Source organism: Mirounga angustirostris, unplaced genomic scaffold, assembly GCF_029215605.1.
Source record: "Mirounga angustirostris isolate CCGP_5_RB_7025 unplaced genomic scaffold, mMirAng1.0.hap1 SCAF_11, whole genome shotgun sequence".
Lineage (NCBI taxonomy): Eukaryota > Metazoa > Chordata > Mammalia > Carnivora > Phocidae > Mirounga > Mirounga angustirostris.
The window spans coordinates 120,964,243-120,981,927 of NW_026991719.1; the positions used below are offsets into that span (position 1 = coordinate 120,964,243).

Here is a 17,685-nt window from a genome sequence, read left to right on the forward strand (position 1 = left end):
ATAACCATTCTAATCAATCTGTCCCCTTTAACTACATTGGGGTTAAAGAGCGGGCTCTGCTCCCATCCAGGCTGTGGTGAGATTCTCTTTCAGCCACCCTGCAGTCTTCACGTCTTGTGACTACCCCCCAGAAACCCTATTCCAGTGGCTCATTTTTGTGTACTGTGGCCTCAAGGAATGTGGCCCTTGATCCACTGCTTTAAAACTGGAGCTCCACCGCAGTAACACTGCTGTTCTGGCTAGGAGTGGGGTGGGAAGGGAACTGGAGGCCCAACAACACCTCTAATTCTGAGACACCTGCCTGAGGCAGTTCACCCCCACCTCCACCAACTCTCTCTGGTCACAGTCCAGCTGGAGTCATTTCCCAGCTCTGACTGCCCCTCATCCACCCCAGACTGGGTCCTGTCCCACTATCATAGGTGTACCTAATTCTTCATCACTCTTATCACAGTTGCAACTCCACATTTACTTTTCTGATCATTTATGTCCATCTATGCCTCTAGGTTCCAAGTTAAATGCTGGCAATCTTTCTCTTTTTATTCTTCACCAATTTCTCACTAGCACTTAGCACAGTGCCTGGCATACGGTAGAGGCTCAATAAGCTTTTCAGTTGGATACAAGCTTTCCAAAAGAAACCTAGGTCAAAGTGGATACAAGCACAGTGCAGCAACAGGAATGAGAAAGAGGGGGCGCCTGGGTGGCTCAGTCGTTAAGCGTCTGCCTTCGGCTCAGGTCATGATCTCAGAGTCCTGGGATCGAGCCCCGCATCGGGCTCCCTGCTCCGCGGGAAGCCTGCTTCTCCCTCTCCCCCTCCCCCTGCTTGTGTTCCCTCTCTCGCTGTGTCTCTCTCTGTCAAAGAAATAAATAAAATCTTTAAAAAAAAAAAAAAGGAATGAGAAAGAGCTGGGGTTTGTTGTACTGTGGAGGGTAAAGGGGGAGAGCTGCAAGGAAAACAGGTGCTCTGGCCCCTGCAGATAAGTCACCTGACTGCTGCACACATGTCCACCCCACCCTCCGGTACAGGGTAGGGGCAAAATAGTAGGGAAATAAACGGTAAAGAAATTAACAAGTGTTTAAGACTTTTTTAATGTCAAGTATGAAACTGAATCGAGGGAAGGGAAGTACATGGGTCAGTGCTGGGTCTGAGGGAGGACTAACATTTCCAGAGGTCCTGACACAATCCACTGCCCCTCAGAGGACACAGGATGTATCCATAGGACAGCCCAAAATCTCTTGGGGAGGGGGCGGCGTTACTCTCACCTTCTGCCTCTAAGGGTCACACAAGCCTGGGTCACCGTGGTTGCCACTGTTACTAGTTCAAAGTCGTCTTCAATCTAATTCTTCACCTTTAGTCTTGTCCCCTACTCCACCTCCAGCTCAGACTCTGCCCCACTTAAAAAAAAAACAAACCCTCCAACCCAAGCCAGCCCAGACTCGGATAAGTGAATACACTTGAAGGACCTTTCCCACGCCTGTACTTGACCTTCTACAGGAATAGGCGCTCTGGCCCTCGCCAGGCGATGCGAAGCGGCGCGACCTCGGCCAGCGGTGCGACCTGTCACCGCCCTTCCCGCCTTCCCGCCCTCCACCGAGCCCGCGCACGCCAAGCCCGCGCGCCTTACGTTGGGCCCGGCCCCCAGCCGGTTTCCCAGTAGCGCGCATGCGCGCGCTCCTGGGCCCGCGGGGAGAAAGAGGGCGGGGCCGAGGGGCCAAGCCCGCGGGGGGAGGGGCGGTGTCGGTCACGTGATGCGGTTTCACTGTTTACACGCGGAGCGGCCGGAGCGTTCGGCCTCAGTCAGGCGCTCGGCTCCGTTTCGGTTTCACTTCCGGTGAGGGGCCGCCTCCGAGCGGGCGGTGAGCCGACGGCGAGCGCGGGTGGCGGCGGTGACGGCGGCGCCGCTGCCGGGGGGCGTGCGGGAGCGCGGCGGCGGCGGCGGCGGCGGAGGCGGCGGCTGGGCCTCTTGCGCCCGCAGCCCACCTCTCGGGGGCGGGCTCCCGGCGCGAGCTGGGCTTTCGAGAAGATGGAGGAGCTGGTGGTGGAAGTGCGGGGCTCCAATGGCGCTTTCTACAAGGTACTTGGCTCCAGGGCAGGCCCCATCTTCGCCCTTCTTTCCCTCCCTTTTCTTCTCGGCCTCCACGGGAGGCAGGCCTGGGGCCCTCTTCCCGAGCGCCGCGCCCGGGGACCAGGGTGCGCTCGTTGGGATACTGTTTGGGAGAGAAGGACCGGACTTGGGGCCTGTAGGAAGCCCCTCGAGCCCCGCTGCCTCTCCTATGAGAGGCCCCGCTGCCTATCGGAATGAGAGCGGGCAAGGAGAAGGAGGTGTCCTCTCGGGAGCCGAGGGAGAGCTGGGGATGGGCAAGGGCCGGCGGCAGGTACAAGATCCCGGCGGGAAGGGCCGGTATCCGCGCGAAGTGACGGCGACGGCTTATTTCCCTTTCCTAAATATCCTCTCCCAGTGGGATCCGGGCCTGACGTGTGGGTAGTTGCTGAGTAGCGGGGGGCGCTTCCGTCGAGCAGCCTCCTGCCTTGCAAAGAGGGTTTGAGATCTCCTTTGGCTTCTCTTTTCCGGTCCAGCATTGGGACTTCGGAGAGCTCCACTGTTCTGGGCAAGGGGTGTGGAGAAAGAGTAGTAAGAAGCTGTAGTCAGTTCCGAATCACAATGGCAACTGATTTTTAGTGGCCTCTCTTTGTGAATTTCAGGAGAGATTTTTAGACCAAAAGTTTCAGGAAGACCCTGACATAATCGAGCAATGCATTAGAGAAGTTCGTAACCTTAAATATTCGCGGTTCCCCTCCCTTGTTATAAATGGGGCCAAATTCAGGAATACAGATGCTTCAGCATCTAAAAGCATTATAGCAACTCTGCTACTTAAGGAAAACATTTTTAACCCTCCGAAGGCCTGAATATATGCCATGAAACTTAAGGAAATTAACTGAAAGTACATCATTACTAGAGAATTTTAAATGGTGAGTGGAAATAATTGTTTTGTGATCCAAGTGCTCTCTGAATGTGTAATGTTGCGATGGACAGTATTGAGGTTTTAGACAGACATGCGTAGTATTACGGTGGATTTTTCTTTTTTAAGTTACACCATTGCAGATCAACTAATGTCTTAGATTTTCAAGAGGAGGTTTAAAAAGATTTTAATGTATCGGTCGTGCGTCTGTTGGTATGTACTTACTGTAGATATAGTAATCTATAAACTCGTTTTCTCTTGAATGTTCCTCTATAACTTCTGTAAGTAATATCCCACGTTAGTACAGTATTTGGGCAGTAGAAGGTACATGTGGAAGTTAGCTATTGTTGTCCAACACAATTCTTAAATTAATTATAGCCTAACTTAAACGTTTCAAACAAGGCTCATTTGGCAAAGGGAAAATTAACAATTGGCTTCATGTGTGTTTTAGCAATTCTATGGAGATATTTGGAGACCAACATATTTCATAAGTGTGTAAAGTATGTAAACTGTTTCATACTTTTAGCCAAAAGAAGAAACCTGTAGCTGTAAAAGGAAAAAAACCCAGCATTTATGTTCTTAAGTCTCACCAACATAAAATTGTTTCAGTTGACTCTGCAGGCAAATTTTTGGTTGCATTTATTTCAGTGATCCATAATAATTCCTGCTAGTTAGTGTAGAATCATTCTGATTCCTAGATTGATAGTTTTGCTCCCTAGATTTGTGGTGCTAACTGTAATAAATGCAAGCACGGGTTAATGATTGAGCAGTATTCTAATTTGTCTGTGATATTTGCCTAGATTGGACACCATTCTTAATGTCTTTCAGTGGAGTTTGCCTGCTATAAGAGGGCAAGACATCGTGGTCTTGAAGGATTTATTGTTCTCTTCTAGCAACCTGTGATTTGCTCTGGTGATTTTGCTTGCAAACTGATTGGAATATAATAAGAAATGCCCTCTATTTTTGCTATTAATCCCCCGTTTTAGTTGGGGTTTTTTTAAACGACTTTGCTTAATTTGAAGATTAATAAAAAGAATGGATTGTCCCTTAGTTCCTTGAGGAGAAATGTGAAAACTGATCAAATATGTGTGGAGAAATTGCTGTTACATTTACTTAAAGTTTATTTTTAAGAAAACCTCAAATGGTCTGTATTGGTAGAAAAATCGTTTCTATAATGAAAAGGTTTGTTTTTATAGGACTCAGTATTGTTGTGAGTTATAAAGTAAAGCAAAAAGTAAACTTCAGTTGCTTGTCCAGTGAGATGGGAAGAAAATATGGGAAATAGACTGATAAAAAATGAACTACTAGGAGAAATGTTACATTTATGGAAAAAAATGGGAACCTGGTTCATCAAATTGATAGAAAAGCCTTTTAAAAAATGAACAACTCAAATGACTTCAGTATTAGTGAATTCGACTTTGATTTGCCTAACGGAACCACCATATTGCAAGGGATGATTCTCCATCTTCTGAGCACATGGTCCAAGTTTACAATATAAACTGGATAGAGTATAGCTGGGCATATTTGGATTCTTTCTCTGCAAAATATCTAAAGCTCAGGATTCAGAATTAACAGAACCATGAAACCTAAACCTAAGATTGGACAGCTCATTTCTATTTTTCCCTCTGGTGTTTATTCTTAAAAACTTGAAAGTTAGATTTAGTAGTTGTCAGAGCCACTACTCTTATGCTTAGGTATTTCTTTGACTTAGAAAAAGTTAGTCTTGTGTACAACTTAGAGTCTTATGTTATTTAAGAAATTAAGACACTTGGATAAACTTCACAAAATCTTTACAAAACATTTCCTAAACGCATAATGTTGAAATAAGTTCTTCTAGGGGCATCTGCCTAAAATAGTGTAGTGTTTTGAGGGTTTTTTTTTTTTTTTTTTTTTTTTTTTTTTTGGTGTTGGGCGTTTCTTCTTTTGGGGGGACTAAGTTTTGGTATATTGAGAATGAAAATGAATTTAACTCCATTTTAAGTATAGAATGTATGTCATTCTGATATGAATGTACTAATATATCCTGATCGTAGGTTTTGGGTACCAGTATGAAAATTACTAAAGATGGATAAATCATGTGTTAGAAACATAAGATATAACACCTTTTTGTATTCTGAAAACATAGTGACTGATACCTGATTAATGTGATATGGTGTGAATATGCTAAATTGTATCTTATTTTTAGATTTTCATTTAATATATCTTATGTTTTTAAGTTTGGTATCTGAGGACAGACTTTAACATGGTGAGTAATATTATGGAACTAGCAGCAACCTAGCAGCAACCTATGACAAAATGTACAATCAGGAAGAAATATTTTTAAGGAAGACATTGGTGGCCTAGCATGTCATGTTAGCTACGTAGCCTGCTAGAAATCAGTGTTTACCACAGATAAACTTGCATAAGGCGTTATTCATGTTTTCTCTGAAGTCTGTAGATCTAACTTTGCATACAGGTGTTATTATGTACTTCAAGGAAGTGAATTATTCAGGTCAACCACATTTTTTTTTTCTTCCCCGAGTCTAACTTTTTAATGTTCAGTGTCTTTGTGTAAGCATCATTTTTCCCCTTTTGAACTGTGCATTTTCCAACTTCATGTTCACACATTCTGAAAACCTCCAAATTAATTAAATACAGAATTCATTGGTATAATAATTGGGTTTCTGACTTCTGTCCCTGTGGGAATGTGCTTCCTGAGATGACTACAGTTGTGATCACGATAACTGTTAAGAGGTACTGAGAGCTTTCTGGGTGCCAGGCACTATTCTAGACACTTTTACATCAGTAAATAATTCACTTAATCCTCTACTGCAATCCCGAGGTACTGTTGTTATTCCCATTTTATAGATGAGAATGAAGATGTACAAGGAGATTAGGTAAGTGGCTTACTACTAAGCATCAGAGCTAGTAAATGTCCTCAGATCTGGGATTTGAGATCAGATGGTCTGATTTCCTGAAATGATGAAAGTTAGCTTGAAGAAATGAACTGGATTTCATTTCCTGCCCATTTTTTTATTTCATTGTAACCTTCGATTTTATTTTGTTACTGTAACACCTCCTTAGCGTTCTTTAAGTACAGTTGCAAGGAGATGTTACCACTTTTTACTGTTGATACAAAGATGTCATGACCTACTCAGCTTATGTATCAACTTCCTTTTTATATAAACTCTTGCAACTTGATATTATTACACTGTAATTCTTCATATGAATGCCCACTAAGGAAAGAGAAAGTTGGAAATCTCTGACCTTGCTCTGAAATTTGCTTTCGTTAGGTTGGAAGCACATAAGAACTGAAGTACTAAAAAGTTAGACTACATACACACAGGAAAGCTCATACTATTCTCTCTCTACCTTTGTGTTATCTTTGGGTCAGGATGAATCAAAAAGAATGCATTTTTCTCAGAATTTGTGGTAAGTGCCCAAGTAAAGTCAAGTATTCCTGGACCTGTGGTGTGGTTGGAAGGGTTGTTGATGAGGTTAATTGTGCTTTTTCCCTTTCCATTGTTCACTCCTTTATGTTGTTAGTGCCCACATATAAAGGTAACAAAGTGGTAACTCACTTTATATGTGAAGCCTTGGGTTTGATTTCTATACCCCTACCCCCGGTCCTATGTGTTTTCTTTAGGAGGGACATTTTGCAGTGTTCTACATTTTCTCTAAGGAGAATTATTGCACTACATGTGTTGTCTTCAGTGTTAATGCAGTAGTTGTTTTCAGTGGTGGTCAGGGCCTTATATTGAAATTTTGTCTATACAATAAGCACTCTTGTGACCAGTGACTCATTTGTGAGTTTACTAAGCTAAGGGGTGTGATATTGAGGGTGAGGGTGAGTAAGAGTTCACCCAAATAAGGATGGACTTCTTAGTTTCATCAGTCCTCGTAATGTAATGTTTGAATTGGATAACTCTAGTCATCACACACTTTGGTAACTATGATTTTGTGACTGCTTCTTTGATCTATTTGCCAGTAAATTGGGGATCTCATAATGACTTTTTGATTTCTTGTTTATTCCCCCATGAGGAGCCTGTATCTGTCTTGAGCACTGCACTTTAGCACCTTTCTTAAACCCCAAAGAGTTTCATCACATTTTTTTTCTTCTCAGAGTCTAGGTAACCTTTCATTCAGTATTTTGTATCTTTGAGGAAACAGCCTTTTCTTTTTGTATCCCAATTTTTAAATCTTTTTTTAGTGTGCTTTTGTTAAGATGTAACTTTCTCAACTGCAAGAGTATTTATGGTTCTGCATCTTTTATAAAATACGCCCCTCTCTGTTTTACCTCTCATTTATTTAGTGCCAACTATGTGCCAGGCGGGCATTGTAGTAGGCAGTAGACGTGTGATTTCATTACAACACCCTTAGAAGGCAGGTCCAGTTCCCCTCTATCCATTTGTTACTTGCATTTGAGGAGTCTGAGGCACAGAGACCACTTGGAGAGTGAGTCTCACAGCTTATCTGGTAGAACTAAAATTTTAAGCCTGTGTCTCATTCACAGCAAAACTCTTAATTTTAAGTTTACTGACTCCTGTAAGATCCCTAGCTCTCATTCAGTATGGTGCAGCGCCCTTTGTGCTTTCTATTATTCACGGTGCCGTCTTTGGTAACCTCTCAGGAATCCCCTGAACCTATCTCCTCCCCAGATACCAACTTTGCTCGGTGTAGATAGGTAGGGATCACAACAAAACATAGTTTTCCAGGTTGGTGGCAGGTGGGGTGATAGTGCTCTGTGGTTATCCAGGGCACAGGGTAAGAGTGTTGGGGTAAGGGAGGGGTGGCCAAAAGAATGGTTATTGGAGAAAATATGATGAGCAGCAGGAAGATGGGACCCTTGTTGGAAGTGAATGACAGTTTAGTAAAAAGGCCTTAGAAGTTAAAAGTGGTGTTTGTCCTTGGTGTGAGTGCAGGCCAGATGCAACCAATAGTTTCTTTTATTGTGTGTTACAGCAGCAAGGAGAAGGTATTACCTGCCTTCTGTATTTACTTAATATGCAAACAATGACTAAAAATGACTGATTTTGGAACAGTCATGCGAACATCCACATACAGATAAGCCTCATTAACTTGAAGGCCATGGGCTAGTAGGCTGTGATGATTATTCAAACTGTTTTTGACACTCTACATCCGGAATTGCCTTGGAAGCCTTTGAAAGCTTTTGTTAATAGTCACAACAGTTGCAGACTTTCCTCCTTTGAGGGAATGTTTGATTTTAGGAACTAGGCAAATGTGGCGAATGAGTATGATTAAACTGTGCAATAACTTTGTGGCAAAGAGAGAAAAATAAAAATACAGCACTATAATGAGACTGACTTCTGGAGTGCTTTTAAGGTGGGTTTGAAAGCAGTCCCCAACGTTTGTAAATGTTTTATTTTTTATTTTTTTAGAGAGGGAGGAGGGGTGGAGGGGGAGAGAGAGAGAGAGTCCTAAGCAGGCTCTATGCCCAGTGCAGAGCCCGAGGCGGGGCTAGATCTCACAACCCTGAGATCGTGATCTGACCCAAAACCAAGATTCGGACACTTAACCGACTGAGCCACCCAGGTGCCCATGTAAATGTTTTAAATCAGTTCCATCCAATGGCATTTTCTGCAATGTTGGAAATGGTCTCTACCCATGCTGTTCACTACGATAGACACTAAACCATGTGTGGCAATTGAGCACTTGAAGTGTGGCTAGTGTAACTGGGAGACTGATTTTTAATTTTATTTAATTGTAATTAATTTAAATATAAATAGTCACATATGGCCAGTGGCTGCTATGGTAGACAGAATAGTTTTAGACAAGGGCAATAGTATTAGAAAGATGCCTGATTAAGTGAGAACAGTGCCTCACTCAGCTATAACAAGGTTCTCTTAACTGACTAAAGGACTTAACATTTTCAGTATAATATACAGTAAGGAACTAATGTTAATTACTGCCAAGACATACAAACATAAAACTTCAGACAAGAATGAAAACAGAAGCAGTGGCCCTTCTTGGTAAATAAGGGATCACCTCCTAATAGCAGTCTTGATTTTCATCCTTGATGGACTCCCGTCCCCCACAAGCAGATTGTTAATTTGGTATCAGGTAAAGAGAAGGGAGAAATGGGGTAGGGGATCCTGTTATTCCCATTCTTCATAATTTGGGGGCTTACTTTATAAAATTAAGAGTAACCAGTTCCTGTAACTTTAACTCAAAATCAAGCCTTTCTGTTGGTGAAGTAATAGGCAAACAACCCCTTAGAGTACTCAGGGCATGCACCCTTATGAAATCTAGTATATTCTAAAACATCATGGTTGGTATTAAACCAGTTTTTTCAAAAGCTGCTGTAGAAAGTACTCATGATTTAAATATAGCTAAGGATAAGTAATGGGAAGAAAATGTGAATTCCCCCCCAAACCAGCATCTATAGAAATATATACACATACTTAACTTAGAAATAATAATTTAGCCATGCTGGGTATAGCAGAACACTTGGATTCCATTATAGTCCACCTTGATCTTATAAGGAAACTTTTAGCATAGCTTTGCTTTTATTCTTTTAAGCATAATTGCAGAAGATTGGTATGTCTGTTTACGTAGTTTCCATATAAATGTTTTCCAGGGCCCTGCCTCACCTAATTATTTTTCTTAAGAGCAGCTAATTAATATTTGATATGTTTTAATTTTATATTTGAAGAAGTTTAAGGTTTTATTTTTTTATTATTTTTTAAGATTTTATTTATTTATTTGACAGAGAGAGACACAGCAAGAGAGGGAACACAAGCAGGGGGAGTGGGAGAGGGAGAAGCAGCCTTCCCGCTGAGCAGGGAGCCCCACGCGGGGCTCCATCCCAGGACCCTGGGATCATGACCTGAGCCGAAGGCAGACTCTTAATGATTGAGCCACCCAGGCGCCCCTTGAGGTTTTTTTTAAATCCTTTCACTTCAAGCCTTTCAAGATGTTTACCAAGACTTTTGCATTGGATCACTTGTTTGTTTATAGTTTTAGCTCTTACATTTTGGTCTCATGCATTTTCAGTTGATTTTTGTATAGGGTCTGAGATAAGGGTCAAAAATTTATTCTTTTGCACGCGGATATGCAGTTGTCCTGGCACCATTTGTTAAAAACACTATTCTTTTTCCCCTTTGAATTGTGTTGGCTTCTTTGTTCACAAAGGATTTATTTCTACCATACCCTAAGCTGTTTCTCCAGGTCAGAGCCTTTGTTCCTTACCCCCCTACCCCTTAGACCTGGCAGGCCTCCTCTTTCCTCCACTCCATTTTGTGTGGCTAATTCTTCCCCAGCCTTCAAAGTTTGATAAGGAAACTCACCTTCCTCACTTCGTCTTCCCTGATAAATGTAATACCACCCCCACCTCACCACCACCCCCCCCCACACACAGGGTCTTTCCTTTAAGGGTAGGATAGGAACCCCTTAGGCAATGATCCATTTAATAACTACTCATTGAGTTCTTAGTAAGCACTCCGAAGTCCAACAGTAAATAAAATAAGACCTTAGGAAACGTACTGTTAGTGGGGAAATGAGCAATAATAATACAGTGGGGTAAGTTTATAGTAGGGATAAGCACAGAATGTGCTATGAGAATGCAGAGGACGGAATTTAACCTAGTCTGAGTTTTCCCATAGGTGGTGCCATCTGAACTGAAACCTAAAAGACTTAATAGGAGGTAGCTAGATGAAAAGGGGAAGGACAATGGGAAAGAAGGAACAACATTTAGGGAGAGAGGCCCAAGTAGTTTAGCACTGCTGGATCACAGCCTCCAGGGATGTGAAAGATGAAGCTTGGAGAGGGGAGGGGTGGGGCCAGGTCTTGAAGGGCCTTTTACAGCCAGAAAAGGATCTTGGCCGTAATCTCACAGGCAGGGAGAAACCAAGGAAGGAGAGAAACGTGTACAGAACAGATTTGAGTAAGAAGCTTAAATCTCTCAAGCCATTTTAAAATGAATTACAATATAAAGCCCCTTGGGTTTCTTTATGTCTTATCCTACTCCTCTGATTGTCAAAACAAAAACAAAACCTCCTTTCCTGCACCTATTAAAAACTTAATTTTATAGAATTACGGACAGCATGCTGCTTAAAGAATTCTTGATAATTAGTTAGCTATTACTTTAGTTATGTCATTTCATAGAATTATGGATGGCATGCTGATTAAAGAATTCTTGATAATTAGTTAGCTATTACTTTTGTTATGTCTTTCTGCAGATTACTAGCAATTGCGTCATCAGATTTAAAAGATTTAAACCTCTACTTTGTATTACTGTTTTTTCCTCCAAGTGCCTATGAGATTGAGAATTTAATTAAACTTTGGTAATTGGACATTTTAGTGGTATTAGCAGCGTATTGTTGTTAAGGAAAATTTAGTGTGCTTGTATATACTAGATTTGAGATTATATTTAGTCATTTACTGTAGTATTCTCCTAAAATTTTATTAGGGAGAAGAAGTTACAACAGATCTATACTGGCTGGCATGTGGCGCATGGAACAAATTTCTTCATTTTCAGTAATTCTAGCCTAAAGTGCACCTCCAGTTTTGTACTCAACACCTGCATTGTAATTTACAATTACTTAGCTCTTTCACTGGACTGAACTCTGGAGCATTTTTTTTTCATGTTTTGTTTTAACTAATCCGTATCCCTAGGGCCTTGCACATAGTAGGTGGCCAAATATAGATGTGATCCATGAATGAGTCATCCTCACAAACTGACAGACTTTCATTTGAAGCTCCATTTTTTTCTTAAACAGAAAATGGTATCTCTATAAAATTTAAATAAAAACATGATCTTTAAGCTTAGAAGTTAATTTAACTTGGTGTTTTTCTTACAGGCATTTGTAAAGGATGTTCATGAAGATTCAATAACAGTTGCATTTGAAAACAAGTAAGTGTCTTGATATAATTTTAATGTTCGGGTTCTATACTATTTTATATAATTATTCTTTTTACTCCTCGTTTAAAAAAATTGAAGTCCAGTTTGAGTGTTTTTCAGGAATGGATCTTCATGTTACTGACCAGGAAGTTTCTGAACAACTCAATATTAAAACCAATGGAATGACTATTCCTGCTAATGACCCTAGAGATCCTTTCGTTTAACCTTGATCCCTACATCCCAGTCCCCTTGAATGTAAAGAAAGAAACCAAATTCTTCTGTATTAGTAACTGAGAGTTTGGATAGAAATGTTTGTAATTGTTACAAGATGAAAATGAATGGATTCGTGGGTATTGGTAAAAATGTGGGTTTTATAACATTAAATCTAAAATTGATGGTTTTAGTTGTCTGGTACATTTTATCAGGAATAATCATATTTACTCACTAGCTTATTTTATATGTTTCATGTATTTATAATCAGTAATAGTGGTAACCTGTCTTTTCTGCTAGAAGAGTAAATAGAAATACTTATAGGCCTAGGAACGTTAGCTATATGAAGACATCAGTGGTATAGATGTAGCATTTTATCAGGAGAGACAAATCTCTTGACTAAAGTTTTTGAATACTTATTAATAAAGGCTATTTTCAGAGTAGCCATTCAAGATTCTAAAGTACATATAAACTCCTTAGCCAGAGTGTCGATGTCATGACTTTAGGATTTTACTGAACTCTGAAGAATGGTCAACAATTATATTTTGGATTTTGTGTACCAAGAGAATTGATAGTATCCCAAAAGCAGGTTGCAAATCTATAGAGAAAAGAAATAGCTTAGTAGTTGCTAAGGCGGGGGCGGAAGGAGGGGGATGAGGAGTCATAACTAAGGGCATGGGATTTCCTTTTGAGGTGATGCAAGTGTTCTAAAATTGACTGGTAATGGTTGCACCCATCTGTTAATATACTTAAAACCATTGAATTGTACATACACAAGTGGATGGATTATATGGTATGTGAGTTAATATTAGTAAATTTGTTAAAATATAGTATCTGACCAAAACATACTGTAATTTGACTGTTAGCAGATTCTTTTAGCTACGCAGAGGACAAAGTAGTAGTACTCTTGGATGCCTGCAACACATTTAGGGGACAGAGATAAAAGGATTTAGGATATCCAACCCTATTCTCAGCTCTTAGACTAATCTCAGTCCAGAATACAAGCATGAATAATAGAATAACATTTTCTGAATGCATAGAGCCAAAAGTTCCAGAATTTGCCTCTGCCGGTTTGAGTGTCCATGGGTTTGCGTGGTTATACACTAGACAGCAACATCACACTTTTAACAGAAGAATCTTTGATGACTTGAGAGTAATTTTTTTTTTTTTTTTGGTAATTTTATCTGCTTGCTCCCATCACTAGATAAACACTGTTTCCCATAAAGGAAGAGTTATCTTTATTTGCCGCTCTTTCAATTTCTCCTGTAGTCTTTAATTTAAAGTGTTAAGCAAACACTCATTTCCTCCATGCATTTAAGAATGTGTCTAGTTAATACAGTGACTTACAGATCAGTTCTCTTTTGTTTTCAATCAGGTTTTTACTATAAACGTAAAATTATTCTACTTTCGGACCTCCTAATTCTCTTCTGTTCTATAGCTACATAAAAGTTTCTCTTCAAGATGTCATCCTGGGAATTTGAAACAAATGAACTGTTTTCCTTGTGTTCATGGAGTATGTTTAAGATTCAACACTGGGTTTGAGCACATCACTAGTGTATGATTGGTCTCTACCAAAGTAGTCTCTGCCCTTCCTTGGGTGTTTCCTTTTTGTTTTTCTGTTAAAAAACTAATGTTTTATAGAACTTCAGACTGCATTTACCCTTTCTTTCCTTTCAGTCATAAAGCAATTCCTATTACTATAACACCAGCTTATTTTAGATGCTATGTTTTTACCTTCCATATTTCACATTTTTTATAAAGAATTTGAATTTTTATCTCTGTACATTTAAGACTTAAAATAATTCTTCCTTTGGAACCCAGAAAATTATATTATGTATTATTATATGTTTTTCCAATCACATTTAGCAATGAATTTGTAACATGTTAAAAGTCATTAATTTTCAGTAAATATAAAAAGGCTTTTCTGAAGTAAAGACAGTGTTTTCTAAAGCTTCATAGTTTTCAAATGTGTATAATTCAGAGAAAGGGTTCAGTCTAATATGGGCCTAATTGGATTTCCACAAATTCTGACTTAATTATCTACCCTGCTACCTTATATATGGCTCTTCTTTGGGGAAAAAAAAAAAATGTGGGCTTCCAGGTGGTTCAGTTGGTTACGCATCCGACTCTTGGTTTCAGCTCAGGGAATCTGCTTGAGATTCTCTCCCTCCCCCTCCCCCTCTGTCTGTCCCTCCTCCCCCCCGCCCCCACATGCTTGCTCTCTCTCAAATAAATAAAATCTTTTTTTAAAAAATTAGCACTTTTCTCAGGATTTTACTAAAGAAAGCTCTTTAGGAAAAAACCCAGAAATGACTGCTGCAGCAGTTGAATCCTCCAGTGTTTTTGCAAAGTTTGTCTTTTAATATTTTATATAATTTTGGATATAAAAGAATAATTTGGTGTTTTTCAAAATTGTTCCATATCATTTTAAATTTAAAAACATAGGCAACTTACCAAACTCCTGTAGGCCGTCTCCGTCGGGTTTCTGTGGTTTAGCAGACCCCACCAGGCCATGCTGATCAGCAGCCAGCTATCCATGGCAAGAATTGACCACCTCGTGGGATCTTAAATTTAAAGGGGGAAAAGTGAGTTGTGAATTCCTGATGTGCTGGCTGCCCCATTTTGCTTGGGAATTAGAGGGCATTTAGGACCAGTTTCTGTGGTCCTTAGAATGTGGTTAAAATTCCTTTGCAAGTAGAAGTATGGTGATGATGTTACTAACACTTACTGATACTAACATTTAATTTAAGCATCAGAGGAAATTGCTGTTGTGGCCTTGCTTAGAGGCTGAAATTACTGAAAGAAAGACTTGTTTGGAAAATTGTAATGTTGATCTATTGTGTTTAGAGGAATATTCCAAATAGAACTACAAGGCTGCTATGCTGCATGCAGACTTTGTTGAAATGTTTCAACATTGCCATTATGCCCCACTCAGCAAAACACTGTTTTAAAAGCATTTGCTTCTTTAAACTAGAAAAACAGAAGGTCACACTTAACCAAGAGTTGATGGCAGTGTGGTCATTGTTTCCATCAAACCGGAAAGCATGTTAATTATGTGTTTGCTCATTTGCAGCTGGCAGCCAGAGAGGCAGATTCCATTCCATGATGTGAGATTCCCACCACCTGTAGGTTATAATAAAGATATAAATGAAAGTGATGAAGTTGAGGTAAGTTGCCCCTGCCCTCAAGTTACTAAACCCTGAAGAAGTGGGAGCATTTAATTTGCCTGTGCCTTTTGTACCTCTTGTCTTGAACACTGCTTAGACTACCTTGAAAATTACAGCTGTGATGGACATGTGCTTTTGATTGAGCCATCTTAATAATGATCTAAAATACTACATGATGCTTAAATGTGGCTGCCTGAGGAGCACTGAGGGCGCATCGTTGAAAGTCACTGCTAATTTCCTTTGCCTGCTAGGAAATTCCTTTTGCCCTTTCCTTCAATCTCTGAATCTTTATTTGAATAATGTATTGTTAGCTTACAACTTTGTCTCCATTTTAAGCAAAATGGATTAGGAAAATCAGTCTTACAAAGGAGAAGAAATCATGCCTTGTAATAGAGCAGCATTCTAGAATTTCTTTAAGTAGCAGTAAATGCTTGTGGTATATTATTAAAAACCCATCTATGAGTTTTAACATAAACACATATAAGGAAAACATCTTTTCACTGGCCATGCTGTGAACCACCTGCTCATGTGCTATTGATGTCTTTGACCAAAATGTGCTATAGAGATATAACACATTAACAAAAACTGTGTTTATAATTTCTCTAGCCACTGAAAACTGTTTTGGGACTTAAAGCACTTGGAGTCCACTTTATGTTGTAATTGGTCTGTGTAGTGTCCTCTCCTTCCTCCCCTTTCACACCATTTTGAGTTGCTTCTCTTCTTTCTCTACAATGTCTTGTTAATAGTTGCAACTTCATGAATATTTGTGATATGAAGGAAGCAGCTAAGTAGACATTTATATACAGATAAGGTAAAGTGTGCTAGGTTCTTGAACTCTTACTTCCTGTGCTAGGGTACAGATGGTGCAGTGAAACACATTCTAGTCTGGGTAGCTAATATTACGGCATATGGAAAAAAAAAAGTAAGAGGATGGAAGGTGATACAGGGGCAGGAGTACTATTCTAGACAATACTCAGGGAAGGTCTCCGGATGTCCAGGCCTGTGTTCTTTTCTCTTTCTAAAGTGGAGTGGAATAAAGGACTATGTAATTACCAAAAATGTACTCAGTACCTACTAGGTAAAAGGGACTGGGCTTGGTGTTGTGAGGGATCCTAGTAGGAAACACAAACATTGTCTGTACTTGAGGACCTTTAGTTGTCCACTACCCCAGGAGACTACAAGCTTCCTGAAGGCAGGACAGTTTCAACTGAGTCACATGACAGGTGGCAACGAACGAGATGCTGTTGCTAGAGTGGCCTCGCTGTGCTACCTCACAGTGGTACATAACTGAGGTTATTGCTCTAGCTAGAACAGAGTTGAAAGGGCTTGATGGTGGCAAGAGGAAAAGGTAGGTTAAATTAAGTTGTATTAGTTACTGTATTGTATAACCAAACTTAGGTTGTGAAAGGGACACGAGACACTGGGTCTTTTGGTCTGTCTGTATCAGGAATGCTCATAATAGTGATGGATTAAGGGAACTTTTCCCCCAACTTAGTCACATGACGGGTGGGGGACCAATGAGGTGTTGTTGCTAGAATGGCCTCACTGTATTACATAATGATTAACTGAGGTTATTTCTCTGGCTAGAGCAAAATTGAGAAGTGATGAGGGCAAGAGAGAAAGGTAGGTTAAGCTGTATTTAGTCACTGTGTTGTATGACTTTTAACTTCAGTTGTAAAAGGGAGACAAGAATTGGAGCCTTGAGTTACTACTCATCAGCCTTAGGCTCTGAGCTCTCTCTCCTCTCCTCCCTATGCCCCTTGTCCTCCCTGCTTTCTGCTTCTGAGTATTTCTCTCTATCTCTCCATGTATACTGTGCTCTTTTCCCATTAACCTTGATTTGCTAGTGTCTTTACAAAAGGTTCCATGCTGCACATCGTAAGTGAACTTTGACGTGGTCACCAGAGAGATCGGTTAGAATAACTGATCCAGTATATGAGAGCAGGAAGGTGGTATCCATCCAGAGGATTGCCAGCATGGAGTTGTCCATTTTAGTGGAGAGAGAAAGGAGATGGGAGACCAGAGAGTAACCAAGGAGCTGTTCATTTAGGCACCAGGAAGCATGAATGCCAGGGTGGTAGCCTTAGGGGGCTTGAGTGGTCAGAAGCCTCACCCATTTAGTGACCAAGCAATAGGCCAGGGTCAGTAACTTCCAATCAGTTATTTACTTATTAGAGTAAAACAAAAACAAGTTTATACATTTTTAGATCTATTTTTGTAGTTGACAAACTATCCAAGGCAAGTATGCCCAGGTTTATGAGCAATCTGCTTTTCTTGAGCATTCATATACAGAGGACTGATTATTACTGATCTGAAACAGAAAATAGGAAGGTGCTTTGTACAGGGCTCTCCCAGGTAATCAAGTAGTTTCTGATTATGTATGTATATCTAGCTCTAGAGTTGCGGTCTGCTTTAAGGCATACAACATATGGGTTTGAAAGACGCCTGGCTCATTTTAAGAATTTTCTTCAATGTCTGATAATCTATAGATTTCTGAATGATGTTAATTAT

General features: G+C 40.3%; 1 protein-coding gene across 12 annotated transcripts in view; it reads left to right on the forward strand.

Moving 5' to 3' along the window:
• Window positions 1-1,781: 1,781 nt before the first annotated feature.
• Window positions 1,782-17,685, forward strand: part of FMR1 (fragile X messenger ribonucleoprotein 1) — a 37,545-nt gene continuing 21,641 nt past the window's right edge. For 4 of the 12 annotated variants that reach the window (XM_045883459.3, XM_045883450.3, XM_045883538.3 and 1 more), the window contains exons 1-3: window positions 1,786-2,072; window positions 11,757-11,809; window positions 15,081-15,174. In XM_045883459.3, coding sequence (XP_045739415.1) covers window positions 2,022-2,072; window positions 11,757-11,809; window positions 15,081-15,174 — 198 coding nt within the window. In that variant the 5' untranslated portion in view covers window positions 1,786-2,021. Of the gene's footprint in view, window positions 2,073-11,756; window positions 11,810-15,080; window positions 15,175-17,685 lie in introns of all 12 variants that reach the window. The other 8 variants (XM_045883442.3, XM_045883477.3, XM_045883468.3 and 5 more) reach the window with 4 other exon arrangements.